At 41.5% G+C, this 19897-nt stretch overlaps 2 protein-coding genes across 3 annotated transcripts in view; one reads left to right on the top strand and one right to left on the bottom strand.

Moving 5' to 3' along the window:
- tma7 (translation machinery associated 7 homolog) overlaps nucleotides 1–2615 on the top strand; it is a 47071-nt gene extending 44456 nt beyond the window's left edge. For both annotated transcript variants that reach the window (XM_072280143.1, XM_072280142.1), the window contains exon 4: nucleotides 2425–2615. In XM_072280143.1, the coding sequence (XP_072136244.1) occupies nucleotides 2425–2459 (35 nt within the window). In that variant the 3' untranslated portion in view covers nucleotides 2460–2615. The remainder of the gene's footprint in view (nucleotides 1–2424) is intronic.
- Nucleotides 2616–6643: 4028 nt separating this feature from the next.
- Nucleotides 6644–19897, bottom strand: part of dnase1l4.1 (deoxyribonuclease 1 like 4, tandem duplicate 1) — a 73366-nt gene continuing 60112 nt past the window's right edge. The window contains exons 8-9 of the mRNA XM_072280850.1: nucleotides 9883–9979; nucleotides 6644–7333 (exon numbers count right to left, since the gene is read on the bottom strand). Of these exons, the coding sequence (XP_072136951.1) occupies nucleotides 7271–7333; nucleotides 9883–9979 (160 nt within the window). The 3' untranslated portion in view covers nucleotides 6644–7270. The remainder of the gene's footprint in view (nucleotides 7334–9882; nucleotides 9980–19897) is intronic.

The following is a 19897-nucleotide window of genomic DNA, read 5'->3' as shown; positions in this document are numbered from 1 at the left end:
CATCATCAGAAACACACTATCTCTACCATGCACATGGTGGTGGCTGCTTCATGTTTCACTGCAGCAGGCCCTGGAAGGCTTGTCATGGTAGATGGTAAAATGAATGCAGCAAAATACAGGGAAATCCTGGAGGAAAACCTGAGGAAAACAAGAGAACTGCGACTTGGAAGAAGATTTGATTTCCAACATGACAATGACCCCAAACATAAAGCCAAAGCTACACAGGACTGTCTTAAAAACAACAAAGTTAATGTCTTGGAGTGGCCATCTCAGAGTCCAGATCTCAAACCAGTTGAGAATTTGTGGCTGGACTTGAAAAGTGCTGTTCACTCACGATACCCATGCAATTTGACAGAGCTTGAGCAGCTTTGTAAAGAAGAATGGGGGAAAATTGCAGTGTCGCGATGTGCAAAGCTGATAGAGACCTATCCATACAGACTCAAGACTAATTGCTGCCAAAGGGGCATCTACTAAATACTGACTTGAAGGGGGTGAATACTTGTCCATTCAATTACTTTGTGTTTTATATTTGTAATTATTTTAGATCACTTTGTGGAGATCTGATTTCACTTTGACATGAAAGTCTTTTTCTGTTAATCAGTGCTAAAGAAGCCAAATTAAATCCACTGTGATTCAAGGTTTGTAAAACAACAAAACATGAAAACTTCCAAGGGGAGTGAATATATTTTATGGGCACTGTATATATAGCTTGGCTGCCCAAGATTTTTGCACAGTACTATTTTTGTTAATGTGGAGTGGAGAGCAAGTTTGTACTTCTGGTCGGAGCAAAGGATGTTGGGTATGGTGAGGGTGGAGCACCGAAGGAGGGGTGTGGGAAAGGTGGCAGAGGGGTGCTGGGGCAGGAGGTGGCACGGGTGCAGACACACCCAGCCCTGAGACACCAGGCAAAGTCGTGATTGCAAACCATTGGTTATATGATCATTACAGAATTATCTCTCTGATGCTTCCCACTCCTTGCCCTCTCCCTTTTCTTTTTCCCTAACCATGATTCCTTTCTCTCTACCCCCTTCCCACTCTCAGTCCACAATAGAGACCTGTATCAGAATCAGGTTTAACATCACTTACATGTAATGAAGTATTTTTTTGCATCAGTAGTACAGTGCAATACATAAAATTACAGTACTGTGCAAAAGTCCTAGGCTCCTTAGCTATATTTGTAAACCTAAGACTTTTGCATAGTACTGTATATGTCAACATATACTGTACAGCCCTGGGATTTGTTTCTTGCAGGCATACTCCGCAAATCCAGTAAACATAATAGAATCAATGGAAGGCCACACCCAATGGGACTAACAACCAACGTGGAAAAGACAACAAACTGCAAAAAAAACAAATATACAAGCAATAAATATCAAGTACATAAGATGGTAAATCTGTAGAATTTGTTGCCACAAGCAGCAGTGGAGGCCAAGTCACTGGGTGCACCTAAGGCAGAGACGGATAGGTTTTTAATTAGCCAGGGCAATAAAGGGTATGGGGAGAAGGCAGGGGAGTTGGGATGACTGGAAGAATTGGATCAGCCGTGATTGAATGGTGGAGCAGACTCGATGGGCCAAATGACCTACTTCTCCTCTATCTTATGGTCTTAAGATGAACAGTCCTTGAAAGTGAGTCCAGAGGGTGTGGGAACAGTTTGGTAATGGGGCAAGTGAAGTTATCCCCTCTGTTTCAATGGTCTGGTGGTTGAGGGGTGATGACTGTTCCTGAACCTGGTGGTGTGAGTCCTGAGGTATCTGTGCCTTTCTGATAGCAGCAGTGAGAGAGCATGACCAGAGTGGTGGAGAGAAGAGAACTTGGCTAACATAAATTAATTTCAGTGCCATTTCTTGAAGAATTAGCCTTCGATCTGTGTGCTGAAGTGTCTTCAAAGTTGAAAGTAAATTTATTGTCAAAGTACATATATGTCACCATATACAACCCTGAGCTTTGTTTTCTTGCAGGCATTCACACTACAAAAAAAATGTAGAATCAATGAAAGACTACCGCCAACTGGATAGACATACACCAATGGGCAAATAAAATAAAAAGAAAAATAGATAATAAATAAGCAATAAATATGTAGAACATGAGATGAAGAGTGAGTCCATAGGTTGTGGGAACAGTTCAGTGTTGGAGCAGGTGGAGGAGACACAACATTCTGATTCAAATAAGGATCGTTTGGGCCGAGCTAGGGCTCATTCTAGGATAAGACTTCTGCTTGATGAATGTGTAATTTGGGTTTCCTTTTATAACTTTCCTCTTCAACATGTAAATTATTACAAAAGAATGATGAGCACCTGTGGAAGAATACTACAGCAAGGGAGTAAATGCCTTTAGGAAAGCATAAGCAGTGGAAGGATTCTTAAAGGAACATAAACAATATAGTACTTGAGTTTTTACTGATGATGGTCTTTATGTCTGCAGGTACTGGCGGCATTAAAAAATCTGGCAAGAAATAACTGATACACTGGAACATCCAATTAAACTCGTTGAAGCTACAGTATCTTAAGAGTGGAGATTACATTTGCAAAGTATTGTTTTTAATTGGTTGAGCTTTCTACCTTCCCTTGTAAATTGTAAAATGGTTTAAAACTCCAATAAAAGTCTTTTCCTGATTTTGTTTAAGTAGCTGTTGCCTGCAATTTCACTAAAATGTGGTTTCATTTTAACAACTTGTTACAACTTGTTCTTTAAAGCTAGGTTTGAATATAAAGGCAATTTTGCCTTGTGCAGTGTTAGGCAGACATCTTATTTGAGAAGAATTAAAGATTCTGTCATTGATGTGAAAGTGAGTCGTGATAATATTACTCAAACAAGAAATGTCTTTTGGTGAACTGTACTGTACTCAGCTTAAATTAAACTGGCTAATGGTTTACAGGCCTGGATCCTATCAATGCCCACAGAGCCTGGATTGGGGGCAAGGCGTTTTGGAGGGGAAGCAATAGGTCAACACTTGTTGGGTGTGAACATTTGTTGTTGTCAGTGTTTCTTGTAATAATGCAGATAATTTGATTGCTGCACTATCTGAAAGGAGGTAAGGGAAAACAATCTGATTTGCATCCATCTCACTGTATGCAGGCATTCTGACATATCTGGCCTGCCTTATTCAGTCTTCTAACCTGATATATAAACATCTGCTTTCCCAACTCTTCATCAGTCACCTTGTGTTGGTAAGCAAAAACTCAATTCCAAATTTTTTTTATTGTTTTCGTACAAATCCATGGCTTTCTTCCCTCCCTTGTTCTGCGGTCTGCCCTGGCTAATAATCTTCGGGTATAGTATCTATGTGTACTTCCAGTTCTGGCTTACTGATCATCCCAAATTTAAGCTCTGCCACTGACCCCTAAGGCTTAAGCCAGGGTTACTAACCTGGGATCCATGTACCCCATGCTTAATGGTATTGGTCCATGGCTTAAAAAAGGTGGGGAATTCGTGTCTTAAACTGTCAGGACCCCATAACCTCTGAGATTCCCTAAACCTGTAATGTTCCTTTCAATTTCATCAAAAATTCATCCTTTCACCTCTCTAATTTTCATATCAAGCTGTCAAATTTTGTTTGATAACCTTTCTGTGAAATGCCCTGGGACATTTTGTTTCATTACTTTTGTTTTATTCAATAACTTCATGTTTCATTTCTCTAAGCAGGAAGGCAAAAGAATAGGGGATATTGGCATGTTAGAATGAACGTAGACTTTCATGGGCATTCATAGATTCTGGCTGGAATTCTGCTTTCTTAGCTATCCATCTCCCAACATTTCATGAAATATGATTTGCTAATAAATCCAAGAAACATTTTGATAGAAACTTTGGAACTTATGAGCGGAATAAATAACCTGCTGCCATAAACATGCTTTTGGGGGAAGAAAGATGAGGAAAGCTATAAGGGATGCAGGTAGTGTTGGAAAGGTGGTGGTAGTGGATCATAAATCTGTGTTGAGCTGATAATTCTATTTTTATACAAATTGTATGTGAAACCAGTTATTTTGTATAAAAAGGTTTATGTTGAATTGTAAATTTCTCCCTTGTAGTGCAATCTATCATCCAGCAGATGGTACAGCTGCATCATTCAAAATTTAAATGTAATATTATGGCCCACAGAAAATGTCACTTTTGTCAGATAGCAATTGTTTATTTACATAATTTATTTACTTTTATTTAAAGATACAGCATGGAATAGGCTCTTTGAGCCACTCTGTAGTCAACCTACCGATTTAACCCTAGCCTAATCATGGAAGAATTTACAATGACTAATTAACCTACCTGGCAGGTCTTTGAACGATGGGAGGAAACTGAAGCACCCAGAGGAAATCCATGTATTCCATGGAGAGGATGTACAACCTCCTTGCAGAGGAGCTGAACTCCGAGCTGGATTTCAGATATTCAGCAAATACAACTGTTTGTTTTTCTGAGCAATATTGCACTGAAACAGGCCCTTCAGCTCAGTTCATCCATGCTGAACAAGATGCCAACCTGAGGTGTATGGCCCAAAACCCTCTAAACCCTTCTTTATCTATGTACTTGTCTTAGTAACTTTCAAAATTTGTTACTGTACCTCCCTCAACAACTTCCTCTGTCGATTAGACAGATTAGGAGAATGGGCAAGAAAGTAGCAAATGAAATACAATGTTAGCAAATGTATGGTCATGTACTTTGGTAATAGAAGTAAATGTGCGAACTATTTTCTAAACGAGGAGAACACCCTGAAGGTTAACTTGCAGGTTGAATTGGTGGTGAGGAAGGCAAATAGCATTTATTTCAAGAGGTCCAGAATACAAGAGCAAGGATGTGATGCTGAGGCTTTATAAGGCACCGACGAGGCCTCACTTTGAATATTGTGAACAGTTTTGAGCTCCTCATCTTAGAGAAGATGTGCTGGCATTGGAGGGTCCAGAGGAGGTTCACAAGGATGATTCCGGGAGTGAGAGGGTTAATACGAGGAATGTTTGAATACTCTGGGTCTGTACTCGCTGGAATTCAGAAGGATGAGGGGGGATCTCATTGAAACCTTTCCAATGTTGAAAGGCCTAGACAGAGTAGATGTGGAAAGGATGTTTCCCATGGTGGGAGAATCTAGGACAAGAGAATAGAAGGGTGCCCTTTCTAAACAGAGATGCAGAGAAATTTCTTTAACCAAAGGGTGGTGAATTTGTGGAATTTGTTGCTACGTGCCACTGTGGAGGCCAGGTCGTTGGGTGTATTAAGCGCAGAGATTTGAAGGTTCTTGATTGGACATGGCATCAAAGGTTACGGGAGAAGGCCAGAATCTGGGGTTGAGGAGGAGATTAAAAAAAAGTATCAGCCATGATTGAATGACAGAGCAGTCTCGATGGGCCAGATGGCCTAATTCTACTCCTATGTCTCATGATCAATTCACACCACCCTTTGATTGAAGGTGTTGCCCCTTTGGTCTCTTATAAATCTTTACCTTCTCACCTTAAACTTTAAAGGGTTTATGATTCCCTTTTCCTGGCAAAATATCTTGTGTATTCACCCTTCATGATTTTATATACTTTTATAAGATCACTGTTTAGACTCCAACGCTCCAGTGAATTCAGTCCTCACCTACCTGATCTCTCACTATAACTTGGGTCTTGAGTCCTAGTAACATTCTCATAAATCGTCTTTGCACTCTTTCCAGTTTAATGAAGTCTTTCCTACAACATGGTCATTAAAACTCCAGTCAATGCATGGATCAGAATCACAATCAGATTTTATTATCAATATTTTATATGACATGAATTTGTTTTGCGGCAGCAGTACAGTGAAAAAATTACTGTAAATTGCAAAGTAAATAGCGCAAAAAGATAGGAGGAATGAGATTGTGTTCTTAGTTCAGAAACGTGATGACAAAGGGGAAGAAGTTGATACTGAATTGTTGAGTACGGGTCTTCAGGCTCCTCTGAATCTTTCCTGACAGTAGTAATGAGAAGAGGCTATGTCTAGATGGTAAGGATCTTTAATAATAGATGCACTCTTCTTGAGGTACCACCTCATGAAGACGATGAGGAAAGTTATGTCTGAAATGGAACTTGCTGAGCCTACAACCCTCAGCGGCCTTGTGATCTGTGCATGGCGCCTCCGGACCAGGCTGTGATGCAACCGGTCAAAATGTCTACTGTGCATCTAGAAAATCTGCAAGTCTTTCGTGACATGCCAAATCTCCTCAATGTTGTAACAAAGTAGAGCCACTGGCATGCTTCCTTAATGATTGCATCAATATGTTGGGCTCAAGCTAGATCCTCAGAGATGTTGACACCAAGAAACATAAAGCTATTTATCCTTTACATCAGTGGTCCCACCCTCCGGGCCGCAAAGGGTGCAGCGGTAGCCGGAACACATCCGGCACATCTTTAAGAAGATCTGATCTGGGCCAACGTTTACGTGCCAGGCGGCACCTAATTAATTAGCTTGCTTATTTCGTCTCTTTTCTTAAAGATGTGCTGGGTGCATTCCGGCTACCACTGCCCCACTGCATTCTTCGCGGCCCGGAGGTTGGGGACCACTGCATCCCTCAGTGAGAACTGGTATGTGTTTTCCTGCAAACAACAGGAATTCTGCAGATGCTGGAAATACAAGCAACACACATCAAAGTTGCTGGTGAACGCAGCAGGCCAGGCAGCACCTCTTCCTAGAGATGCTGCCTGGCCTACTGCGTTCACCAGCAACTTTGATGTGTGTTGCATGTATTTTCCTGACTTGCTCTTTCTGAAGTCCACAATAAGTCCCTTAGTCTTGCTGGCATTGAGTACTAACTTGCTGTGACTCCACTCAACCAGCTGATATCTCACATTACTTTAGTGTTAACACCATCCACAGAAAGTAGCAGCCCTCCCCAACCTTTCAGAGATCTGCGATCGGGGGGAGCAGTTGGTGCCAGCTGATGGGAATGCTTTGAAATACACCTCAACTGAGATCCCTTTTGAAGTCCTAGTGTCAGTTACTCCATCTGTCAATCTAGACATGTTGCTATCCTAACCCAATCAGGAAATTGTCAAATAGAAAATAGCAAAGGCTCTGGAGTAGGCACAGTTGTTGAAGTCCTAAAATTCAGTGGAAACAACTTCTGTCACAAATTTGCAACCTCATTCTTCATGTTTAGGAAGAGGAAGCCTGTGGTAAGAAATTCACAGAAAGCAACTCATTTACATTATGCATTTTTTAAATGATGAATTGACCAGGCTCAGCTGTACTATGTCAATCTTATTGCTAATTGCTACTGTCTACCAGTTGCAGTATGGTGCTGTTTTCATCTGTTTAATCCATATCCATTTCACTTCTGGTTAATCAATTTGAGCTCCACTTCAACAGGGTAGTGGTCACTGATTTTCAAAGCCTAATTGTAAAGGAAAGAAGCTTTAAATATCTGAGTAGTATTTGCAATTTTGTTAAGACCATAAGACAGTTACTTAACCATAAATCAACATGTCCACCCACTATCTCCCCCACTACTTTATTATTTCCAGAAAGTCACCTTATATATAGTCTAACATCACCTTATAGTCATTCAATCAATCTATGTACCTAAGCTATCTTAAGTATTTATATTTATTGTGCTTTATGATTATTGTGTTCTTTATCTTTTGTGGCAGGTTTTTTGTCCTACATTGGATCAGGAGTATCAATTATTTTGTTCTCCTTACACTTGTCTACAGGAAATGACTTTGAACAAAATGCTCTACATTTTAAGTAAAATGATGGGCATGAAAGTAGATAGTTCGCAGAGTAATAAATTTCTTTTAGAGCAGTACTGTGGCACAGCAGGTAGAGCCATTGCTTTGTAATCATAAAGACACAGAGCACTACAGCATGGAAACAGGCCCTTTGGCCCATCTAGTCCATGCCAAACTGTTATTTTGCTTAGTTCCATTGACCTGCACGATGGCCATAGCCCTCCATACCTCTCCCATCCATGTACCTATCCAAGTTTCTCTTAAATGTTGCAATTGAATCTGTAACCACCACTGCCGCTAGCAGATACTGACACCACCTCTCTGAGTGAAGGGATTCCTCCTCCGGTTCCCCTTAAGTATTTCACCTTGTGACTGGTTGTTTCCACGGATGCTGCCCGACTTGCTGAGTTCCTCCAGCGTGTTGTGAGTGTTGCTCTTAATCCATGACCTCTAGTTCTTTTCTCACCCAGCCTCAGTGGAAAAATTCTACTTGACTTTACCCTATCTATAACCCGCATAATTTTGTATGCCTCTATCAAATCTCCCCTCATTCCCCTATACTCCATGGAATAAAATCATAATCTGTTCAAAATTTCCCTATAGCTCAAGTCCTTGCATCCTTTAATTTTTTTCTGTACTCTTTCATACTTATTGCTATCTTTCCTATAGGTATGTGACCAGAACTGCACACAATACTACAAATTTGGCTTCACCGTCATCATATACAATACAACATAACACCTGAACTGTTGTACTTAATACTTCCATTTATAAAATTCAATATATGAAAGGCTCTCTTTATGACCCTATCTACCTGTGATGCCACTTTCAAGGAATGATGGATCTGTATTCCCAGATCCCTCAGTTCTACCTCACTCCTCAGTGACCTACCATTTACTGTGCAAGCCCTACTTTGGCTTTTCCTCCCCAAGTGCAGCACCTCACACTTTTCCGCATTAAATTCCATCTTTTGGCCCATTTTCTAACAGGTTTAAATCCCTGCACAAGTTATGATAGATTTCCTCGCTGTCAACTGCACACCCAATCTTGGTGTCAAATATGACCATTCTGATCTCAAGTGGACCAATTTTGTCCCATGTTACCGTTTTGTTCTTAATATAATATGTAGGAGCCCTAGGGATTCTCCTTCACCTTGTCTGGCAGAGTAGCTTCATGCTTTCTTTTAGCCCTCTTGGTTTCCCTCTTAAGTATAACCTTGCATTTCTTATACTCCTCAAGCATCCCATTTGTTCCCTGCTGAATATGCTTGCTATGCATGTCTTAACCAGGGCCTCAATACTCTAAAAACTAACGCTTTCTGTACCTGATAGCCCAGAATTTTATTCTAACAGAAACATTCAAATTCCATACTCTCAATATTCACTTGTGAAGGTCTCCCACTTACCAAGCATTCCTTTACCAGAAAACAAATTATCCCAACCCATGCCATTTCAAATATTCAGGCCTCTGCTGCTGATTGTGCGGTGTTTATGTGTTCTACCTTGGCCATACGGCTTTCATCCAAGTGATCCAGTTTCCCACATCCCAAAAATGTGCTGGTTGTTCATTAATGACCATAAAATCCTCTTGGTGCAAGTGGGTGGGCGGAGAGTTAGGAGCATGTTTAGTCAGAGGGTGCTAAATCTGTAGAATTTGTTGCCACGAGCTGCTGTGGAAGCCAAGTCATTGGGTGCATTTAAGGCAGAGATAGATAGGTTCTTGATTAGCCAGGGCATCAAAGGGCATGGGGAGAAGTCAGGGGAGTGGGGATAACTGGAAGAATTGGATCAGCCCATGACTGAATGGCAGAGCAGACTGGATGGGCCGAGTGGCCAACTTCTGCTCCTATGTCTTAGGGTCTTATGTTATTGGGGCATGTGTGAGAGAATTGGTTTCAAGGAAGTTGGTGAATGGAATTGCCATGGTCTAGTATAGGTGTTGGGCTGAATGGTCTATATCATAGCAAAATATAAGTACAAAAGAATTAGGCCACTCGGCCCATCAAGTCTGCTCCGCTACTCCATCATAGCTGACTTATTATCTCTCTCAACCTCAATCCCCTGCCAAGAATAGGATTCAACAGTCCCTCCATGACTCACTGCAGCACCCCTCCCCTTTTCTCCACAGCCCACCAACCATCTCCATGCCTACATTGCTCCCATAGGAGAGAAGAGTTTACAATTTCACTAACTTGTGTCACCATTCTCCTTACCCTCTCTTCGGTCCATCCCAGCTCATCCTGGATGTTGAAAGGCTTAGCGGAATTTGGAACTATCCCCTGATAAAATGTATTCCCATGAACAACAATCCTGTCAACAGCAACAACAGACATAATTAGAGAGTGCCTACAGCACTGTAAACAGAGAATTCACTGTGGACTTTCGAAATGTCAAGAGAAATACTGCACCACAAAGGCATTTTATACAGGAAAATAAAGAAAAGTACTATTAAAGGCATGCAATCTTATCCAAGCTTTGAATCATAGACAGTGTTGATTTAAATGTAATATAATATCTGTATAACCTGATTTGGTCATAAATTAAGACCATAAGACCATACGACAAAGGAGCAGAAGTCAGCCATTCGGCCCATCGAGTCTGCTCCACCATTTTATCATGAGCTGATCCATTCTCCCATTTAGTCCCACTCCCCCGCCTTTAATAAATTCCATACTATGCACACATAGCTGGTAGATTTTATCTTGTGGCTAGTTCAAAGTTCAGTGTAATTTATCTTGGTCTTCAAAATGCTTTTAATAGTCTAATGATTAATGTAAAAGAATATGCAAAATGACACTAGTGGGATGTATGGTTGTAGCTCTATGAAGCCCTGGTTAGACTACACGGAGCATTGCGTTCAGTTCTAGTCACCTCATTATAGGAAGGATGTAGAAGCTTTAGAGAGGGTGCAGAAGATACTTGGCAAGATGCTGCTTGGACTTGAGTATATGAGGATAGGTTGAGTAAGCTAGGGCTTTTCTCTTTGGATCGAAGGAAGATAAGAAGTGACTTAATAGAGGAGTACAAGATGATAAGAGGTGTAGATCAAGTAGAAAGACAGAGACTTTTTCCCAGGGCAGAAATGGCTAATACAGGGAGACATTTTAAAGTGATTGGAGGGTGATAGATGTAAGTTTTTTTACTTAAGTGAGTGGAATACCCTGCCGGCTATGGTGGTAGAGGCAGATACATTAATGGCATTTAAGAAACTCTTAGATAGGCACATAGTTGATAAAAAAGTGGAAGGTTATGTAGGAGGGAAGGGTTACATTGATTTAGAGTAGGTTAAAACATTGACACAACATCATAGGCTGAAGTGCCTGTACTGAGCTGTAATGTTCTAGGGGAATATGTTGTTAGATGACGTTAGAACAGAAAGCAGAGATGGTATAACGAGGATAGTGGTGTCTCATAGTGATGAGGTTTTAAGTGCCACCATAGCATAGTAGTTAGTTCTGGAGTTTAGAGTTCAATTCCAGTGCTGTTCTGTAAGGAGTCTCTATGTCCTCCCCATGGAATGTGTGTGTTTTCCTCGGATGCTCCTGTCCAAGGATGTCCTGGGTAGGTTAATTGGTCATTGTAAATTGTCCCTTGATTAGGTAGGGTTGAACTGGGGTTGTGGTGTTGGAGTGCGGCTTGAAGGGGCAGAAGGCCCTACTCTATGCTGTATCGTTACATAAATAAAAAATAAATGAAATAAATATAGCTGTTTACAGCTTGCATTCAGAATCTGGAATCTGAGTCACAATGGAGATGATGTAGAATTGGTTGGGATGTTCATTACTGAGGAGGAGTACAATAATTGTAGAACATTAATCAACTTGCAGAATAATTGCAAATGATTTCAATACATAACTATGAGGTAAGAAAAATAGAAGAGCTATTTATCAGCTAGATAGTGATGTAGAACAGAGGGACAGGAACTTGGAGATACGAATGCACCCAGAACTGAAGGTTGCTCTGCAGGTTGGAAATGCCATTGTAAAAGCCAAGCCACACACAAGGATACACACTGAGTGGGATTCTATTAAAATAAGGAAAGTTATGTAACTGCATCATAGGTAAGATAGGGCCATAAAGAGAGGTTTTGGCACGTTGGCCTTCATAAGTCAGGACACTAAGTACAGGAGTTGGGCTGTGATGCTGAAATTGTATCAAATGCTGGTGAGGCTGAATTTGGAGTATTGTATGTCGTTCTGGTCATGTACCTACAGGGAAGAGATCAATAAGATTGAAAGAGTGCAGATAAAATTCACAAGGATGTTGCTGGACCTTGAGAATCTGAAAGAAGAGTTAAGTAGGTTAGAAATTCAAGTAACACACACAAAACATCGACAGTACTTTTTTTCCACTGATACTGCCTAGCCTGCTGAGTTGCTCCAGCATTTTGTGTGTGTTGCTCAGATTTCCAGCATCTGTAGATTTTCTCTTGTTTGTGTTTTAGATTAGAACTTCACTCATTGGCGTGCAGGAGGATGAGTGTAGCTCTTATAGTGGTATCCAAAAGAGGTGTACAGGGAGAAGGGTCCAGACACTGTAGCTCAGGATGGACTAGATGGGCAGAAGGGTTGTTTCTGTGCTATAGGTTACTCTATGAAACCTTGGTTACATCATCCATACTTGCCACTTATAAAAAGAGCCCTAACATTCCTAGCACCTGAATCAATGAGTAGAATACAGTGCAACAGAGCCTGGATCCCAAGCCCTGCCACAGAAAGAGATTAACAGATGGACAGAGGAAAATACTCAATGACTCAAAAATAAGTAACAGTCTCACTGATTCCTAGGATACCCTGATCTACGACAGGGGTCCCCAACCTTTTTTGCACTGCAGACCGGTTTAATATTGACAATATTCTTGCAGACCGGCCGACCCGGGGGGTGGAGGGGAGGTGGTAGAGTTGCCAACGGACAAGAGTAGCAGTCAAATACGTTGTGTTTAGGGTTAACACACAGGGCATATTTTCCTCACATGAATATAGAGATAAGTCAATTATCAGGGGAGCTTGAAGTAAGTGTTGAACAAACTTCCAGTAGAAGTGGTATAGGCAGGTTTGATATTATCATCTAAAGAAAAATTGGACAGGTATATGGACAGGAAAGGAATGCAGGGTTATGGGCTGAGTGCAGGTCAGTGGGACTAGATGAGAGTAGCGTTCGGCACAGACTAGAAGGGCAGAGATGGCCTGTTTCCGTGCTGTAATTGTTATATGGTTATATAAGTAAGTCAATAGCATCATAACATTTTAAGTAACATTTGGATATTAAACATACAGCACATATTTTCCCTGTATGACATACAAAATCATTGCAACGCACCAATATCGCTGAATCAGTGGGAGCCCTGGGCTTGTCTTCCTGCTACAAGATGGTCCTATCGAGGGGTGACAGGAGACAGCGATACTCGAAGGGGGCTCCTAATGTCCAGTCTACTCTGCAGTTTAGTTTTCGTTGCATTCATTGCAGAGATATGTTGGAAATGGAAGCAATGTTTTCAGTGCTTTCGTGGCTATTTCAGGATATTTAGTCTTGACTTTGAACCAGAATGCCAGCAGAGATGTTATGTCAAACATACTTTTCAGCCCGTCGTCATCTGCAAGCTCGAGGAATTGATCTCCTTCCCACGCCGACATGGATGACGTGTGCATAATGACCTTGCATGCGTTCAAGCTCAACAGTGGGCGTGACAGGGAATGAGGAAAGGTGCAGCTAACTCTCAAATTGTTTCCTCGCGGCCCGGTAGCACATGCTTTGTGGCCCGGTACCAGTCTGCGGCCCGGTGGTTGGGGACCGCTGATCTACGACATCTTTGTGGAGAATGAGCAGTCAGAAAACAACTGAGGGCTCAATTCTGAGGCTCAGGATTACACAGAAGCACGGCATAAATGACAGAAGGGGCATAGTACCTCTCAAATTCCCCACCCATCCCCCTTGGCCCACCTGTGGTAGATTGTGTGGGTTCCCCTTGGCCTTATCAGTCTCCAGAGAACCACTGAGCCAAAAGGGTTGGAATTCAGTCTTTCCTGAGACACTGCCTTAGAGGATTTGAAAGATATAGAGGAGATGGTGAGGATGCAAAATAAATACGGAGGGCATACATATTGAGAAAAGATGAACAAATTGACTTCTTTTTGTCTTTAGAAAAGAAAGTCAGGGGTTAGCTATTAGAGGTCATGAAGTGTTTGGACTGAGTAGATACAGAAAGAACATTTTTACTTGTGGGAAGTTAACGTATGATGCTTAGCAAGAAATCTAAATAAGAAATTCAGAAAAACTTCCTCATGCAAAGAGAAGCAAGAATGTGGAACTTACACAGGGCATGGCTGAAGTGAATAGTATAGATTCATTCTGGGGTGACAAGATAAACATGAATTCTGCCATGGATGGTCCCAAGCCCAGCTGTGAAAGGAGGAGTGGTGGATGTGGGGGATAGTAATCCTATCTCGTAAAGACCCAGCGCTACAAAAATGCCAAAAGAAGCTCCGAGACCTCATCCCTGGGCGAAGAAGGATATTCGCCTAGAAGGCATACTGTTTGAAGTTGTGTGGTGGAAGTGGAAACCACAGGGCCGATGAGCCTTAATCCCAGGGCTGAGAACTCTGGCGAGCTGCTGTTGGCAGCCTATGCCCCAGAACATACAAGTCATGTATTAAGAAGCAATAAGCATATGGGAAAGATGTAACCAGATGGTTATGTCGATAGATTTCAAACTCTTTCTGTATATAACTCAATCAGTCCTATAACTTATGTAACCAAAACAAAACCATAATAGATATAAGCAGAGAGATTCTGCAGATGCTGGAAATTCAGAATACACACAAAATGCTGGAGGAACTCAGCAAGACAGACATCACCTAAGGATGGGAATGAACACTCAATGTTTCAGGCCGAGACCCTTCATTGTTTATTCATCTCTTATTACAGAAAGATGACGTTATGATGCAGGGTTTCTGATAAGATGGCTTGGCAGAGAAAAGGCGTAAGTTATAATGAAGCCTGTCAAGAATAAGGAGGGAAAATGCTGGGAGTAAAGGAAAATTGAAATACCTGCCATTTGGTTCCAACAACAATAAAGTAAATCAACGCCTTAAGCACTGACTGATGGGTGTAACCTAAAATGCAAACTGTTTTTCTCTTTCCACATGCTGCCTAACCTGAGAACGTCAGCACCTTATAGCTTTATATCATAAACATTCATTTGCTGCACAACAATCACATTATGCTACATTGAATTTTATCTATGAGACTTCCAACGCTTTCCAAACTTGCAACTTGTACCACCAAGCAGATCGAGGGCAGCAGATGCCTACCAACAACACCACTCGCATATTCCCCTCCCGTGTCAGTGGAAAATATCTCTGTTCCCTCATGCTCACTGGATCTAAATACTAGAATTCTGCCCCGGCGTACTGTGGAAGAACCTTAACCACATGGGTTACCGTGGTTGAACAAGTCATAAACACAAAAGATTCTGCAGATACTGTAAATCCAGAGAAGCACGCACAACATGCTGGTAGAACTCAGCAGGTCAGGCAGGATCTATGGGAAGATATAAACAAACGATGCTTTGGGCCAAGACTACCACTACATCTGTAGATTGGGAGGCTGCTTTGTCAAACACATTCGCTCCATAATCCACAGAAGGTGAGGGGTCCTGCTGGCCACCATTTTAATTCTACTTCCCATTCCCATTCCATCATGTTGGCCCATAGCCTCGTCTATGGTCACAACAAGGCCACTCTCAGTGTGGAGGAGCAACATCTCATATTCCGTCTCGGTAGCCTCCAGCCTGATGGCATGAACATTGATTTCTCTAACTTTCAGTAATTTCTATGCCCTCGCCCTTCTTTCTTATTTCCTTCCCCATTCTGGCTCCTCTCTTACCCCTTCTCTTCACCTGCCCGTCATCTCTCTCTGGTTCCCCCACCCTCCCCCCCTTCCCTTTCTCAATGGTTCATCTCCTCTCTTATCAGATTCTTCCTTCTTCAGCCCTTTATCTCTTCTACCTATCAGCTCTCAGCTTCTCACTTTATCTCACCTCCTACACCCACCCGCCTTTCCCTCACCTGGTTTCACCTATTACCTGCCAGTTTGTACTCCTTCCCAAACCCCATTTTCGTATTCTAGCTTCTTCCCCATTCCTTTCCAGTCCTGATTTTGACTTGGCCCAAAATGTTGACTGTTCTTTTCCATCCATATATGCGGCCCGACCTGTTGAGTTTCACCAGCATTTTGTGTGTGTTGCAGTGGTTGAAGAAGGTGTGTCGGGGGGGGGGGGGGGGGGGGGACAGTGAATGCCAGCAATGTGAGCAGTTTAAGCAGGGCTATTCTTGCAACTGACTCACAAATGAACAATCATGCATCATGTTAAGGGACAGGGGACTTCCGTGCAGGATTGAAACTGCTGCTTCCTTCTACATATTGATGTGCATTGGACTCCAATTTTAAGTTCAAAGTAAAACAAAACAAAAAAAGCACAAAATACATCCCACACAGCAAAAACTGTCAAACAACCAATGTGCAAAAGAAGAACAAATTGTGCAAATAATAAAAAAGTAAACAAGTAACACACAGAACATGAACCGCAGAGCCTTTAGAAGTGTCTCCACAGCCATGGATCCAGTTCAATGCTACAACCAGTCCAGAAGCCAGCAGCTCCAGGCCACAGACACAGAGCCAGTTCTGTTCGAAGGCGAGCACAGCCTCAAGAACGAGTGAACGGAACACCTTGACGCCTTGATTTTTTAATTTTAGTTTGCATCATCACCACTGAGTCAGTAAACTGGAGACTTAAACTCAACCAAGAACAAGCTTAAAATAATTCCATTACTGGACTTCTGTCTTTTAACTAAGATCTTTCAACTACTTAGAAGAATGTAAAAACATCTTAAAGCAATTTAAGCAACACACATCAAAGTTGCTGGTGAACGCAGCAGGCTAGGCAGGGTCCTGATGAAGGGTCTCGGCCGGAAACGTCGACTGTACCTTTTCCTAGAGATACTGCCTGACCTGCTGCGTTCACCAGCAACTTTGATGTGTGTTGCTTGAATTTCCAGCATCTGCAGAATTCCTCATGTTAATGCAATTTAATCAGCCTTGAGTTCTCCTAGGGTCAGCTATGGAAACAGTAATGGATGAAAATTGGATTATAATTCATATGATGATAGTGGTTGGAAGCTGTGGATAAGACACCGGAGAATGGGTGCTCTTTTGGAAAATAGATAGCCCTTTTAGGCACAATGGAACTGCATCATCTCATGTTGTAAGTAAAATATTAGGATTCAATAAACCACATTAATTATGGATTAATATTGCTTAACAGATGGCTAGCAATAGGTTGCTTGAAAAATATCGCATGCTGGAAGTAAGTTTTATTAAGGGTGCCTTTGGGAACACGGTCTTATTGAAGATAATATTACAGCATTCGAGCCTAGGAGTATTCCTTTTTAAAGCAATCCATAGAGAAAAGCGTTTATGAATAATACATTAACTTGTTGCTGCCGGTAACTCTTCGATCTTCTTTTAATGAGATGTTAGGTGTACTAATCAACGTAGCAACAGACTGAGGCAACACACTTTGGGCAACGTGGACCTCAACAATAACTGTCCTCACTTTCAGATAGTTTGTCAGATTGAATTGGCTCATGCCTATTCTGGGTGATTGGCAGCAAGTTAGTGGGTGGAGGGTGGGAACTCTTGTGGGACCCCCTGTCCAGCAAATTAGTATGTTGGGGGAGTGGCAGGATTCCTTTGTAATCCTGGTGCTTGTGCTGCTCTGCTGAAAATTGTGGGCTATGTTAGTGCTAGGGTGCGTGCTAACACATGCAGTTTGCCCCCCGGCACATCCTTTGTTGTGTTGGCTGTTATTGTAAAAATTCAAATTCAGATTTACGGTATTTGTCACATGTACATCAAAGATACAGTGAGATCCATCATTTACAATAACAGCCAACACAACAAAGGATGTGCCGGGGGGCAAACTGCATGTGTTAGCACGCACCCTAGCACTAACATAGCCCACAATTTTCAGCAGAGCAGCACAAGCACCAGCAACAATAACAGAACGAAACAAGAAAACAGCAGCAAAACAACCCACTGTCCCACCCTCACACACATAGACAGGCCTTCAGTCCCAGAACAGGTCACTTCTGGGCCTCCAGTGCTTGGCCCCGGACTCTCAGTCATCAAGCCTCCAACATCCAGGTAACAAAAGCAATAATATTAGTTCCTTTAAAGTAGCGAGAATGTACCAGTGATTCACAGGATGATTACCAAAATGACCCACACCTGAGCTAAAGAAAAAACATGGAATATAGAAAGAACAGGACAGAAAGTGGCCCTCCAGTGCACCATGTCTGCACCAAACACAATGCCAAATTTACTCAATTTCTTTTGCCTGTACATGATCCATATCCATCCATCCCCTGCTATTTCTGTGTCTATCTAACAGCCTCTTAGACATGTCTATTGTATATACTTCCACCATGACCCCTGACAGTCTATTCCAGGCATTTACACCCTCTACTTGTAAAAAAAATGTGCCCTACACATCTCCTTTAAGCTTTCCCCCACTCATCTTAAATGCATTTCCTTAAGAATTTGACATTTCTAGCCTGCAAAAAGAGATTTTTCCTATTAATGCTATCTATGTCTCTCCTAGTCTTATAAACTTCTGTAAGATCTCCTATCAGCCTTCAAAGCTTTGAGGGGAAACAACACAAGTTTGTCTAACTTCTCCTTATATATGATTCTCTCTAATTCAGCTAGCATCTGATAAACCTCCTTCCAAAGCATCCATGTTCTTCCTGTAATGGGATGACCAAAATTGCACAGACATCAATTGAAAAAAAATGTTCAGTCAGATCATCCTAAAGAAAAAAATTGTAGGGAAGTGGGAGATTTTTGGGAATAAATTGCAGAATTTAGGACCGCAGAAGTGGTGAAACAATTACATTTTGTCATAAACAAGAGTAGAGTTTCGAAGATACCTGGGAAAGATATAGGGCTGAAGAAGATTACAGAGGCAAAAATGGATGAGGCTATGGATAACTTTGAAAAAGTTACCATTACCTTATCTTTTTGTTTGTATTTGTACTGTTTGTGTTTTGCACACTGGTTGGTTGTCAGTCTTTGTGTGTAGTTTTTCACTGATTCTGTGTTATTTCTTTGTTGTTCTGTGAATACCCGCAAGAAATTGAATCTCAGAGTGGTATATGTACTTGGGTAATAAATTTACTTCCAACTTTTGAAGTGGTGAGAGACATTTCAAACTAGAGCTTTTCCACACTGCCACTCATTGGTGCACCAAGTACTGAAGGACTTGGCTGTTGTTTAAGACACAGGCAGTAGGGTTTGGGACAAGTTAGTTGAGGGTGGAATAATAGAGGCATCGGGAATAGTCAAGTTGAGAAGTAACAGGTACATGGATGAGAGTTTCAGCCAGCGATGATCTAAAGTAAGAATGAGGAACAAAAGATTGTTTTTGCAATCTCATGATAAGTATAAACTCCTCTCAGTGGGGAAGGGGGTGTACAAAAACTAAGCCGACAAACAGTTTGCTTAAAAATTAAACAGTTTCCAGTTACAGATATAGAGTAGAGACACCTTTTTATTCTGGTGTCTTCCCCCTTAGTTTCCGGTACTGAAGAAGTGTCTTAGCCCGAAACATCGACTATTTATTCATTTCCATAGATGCTTCCTGACCTGATTTCTTCCAGCATTTGGTGTGTATTGTTCAGTACATCTTTTTGAAGCCATTGAGCTCTTGAACCAGAGGGGATAACTTCACTTAACTTCAGTTAACTTCATCTGCCCCATCACCGAATTATTCCCACAACCTATGGACTGACTTTCAAGGACTCTTCATCTCATGTACTCAATATTTATTGCTCATTTATTATTATTTCTTTTGTTCTTTCTGTATTTGCACAGCTTGTTGGCTTTTGCCATCTGTCCATCTGTCCATCCTGTTGGGTGCAGTGTTTCATTGATTATATTGATTTTCTTGTTATCTACTATGAATGCTTGCAAGGAAATGAATCTCAGGGTTGTTTATAGTGACGTACATGTACAGTACTTCAATAATAAATTTACTTTGAACTTTGAATATTTTTGAACTTCAATGAAATAAAGTCATAGAGCCGTGCAGCGTGGAAACACACCCTTCAGCCCAACCAGCCCGTGCTGATCATGACTCCCATCTAAGCCAGTCCCAATTTCTCATATTTA

Source organism: Mobula birostris, chromosome 16 (genome assembly GCF_030028105.1).
Source record: "Mobula birostris isolate sMobBir1 chromosome 16, sMobBir1.hap1, whole genome shotgun sequence".
Taxonomy (NCBI): Eukaryota; Metazoa; Chordata; class Chondrichthyes; order Myliobatiformes; family Myliobatidae; genus Mobula; species Mobula birostris.
This window is presented reverse-complemented; position numbering and strand designations above follow the sequence as displayed.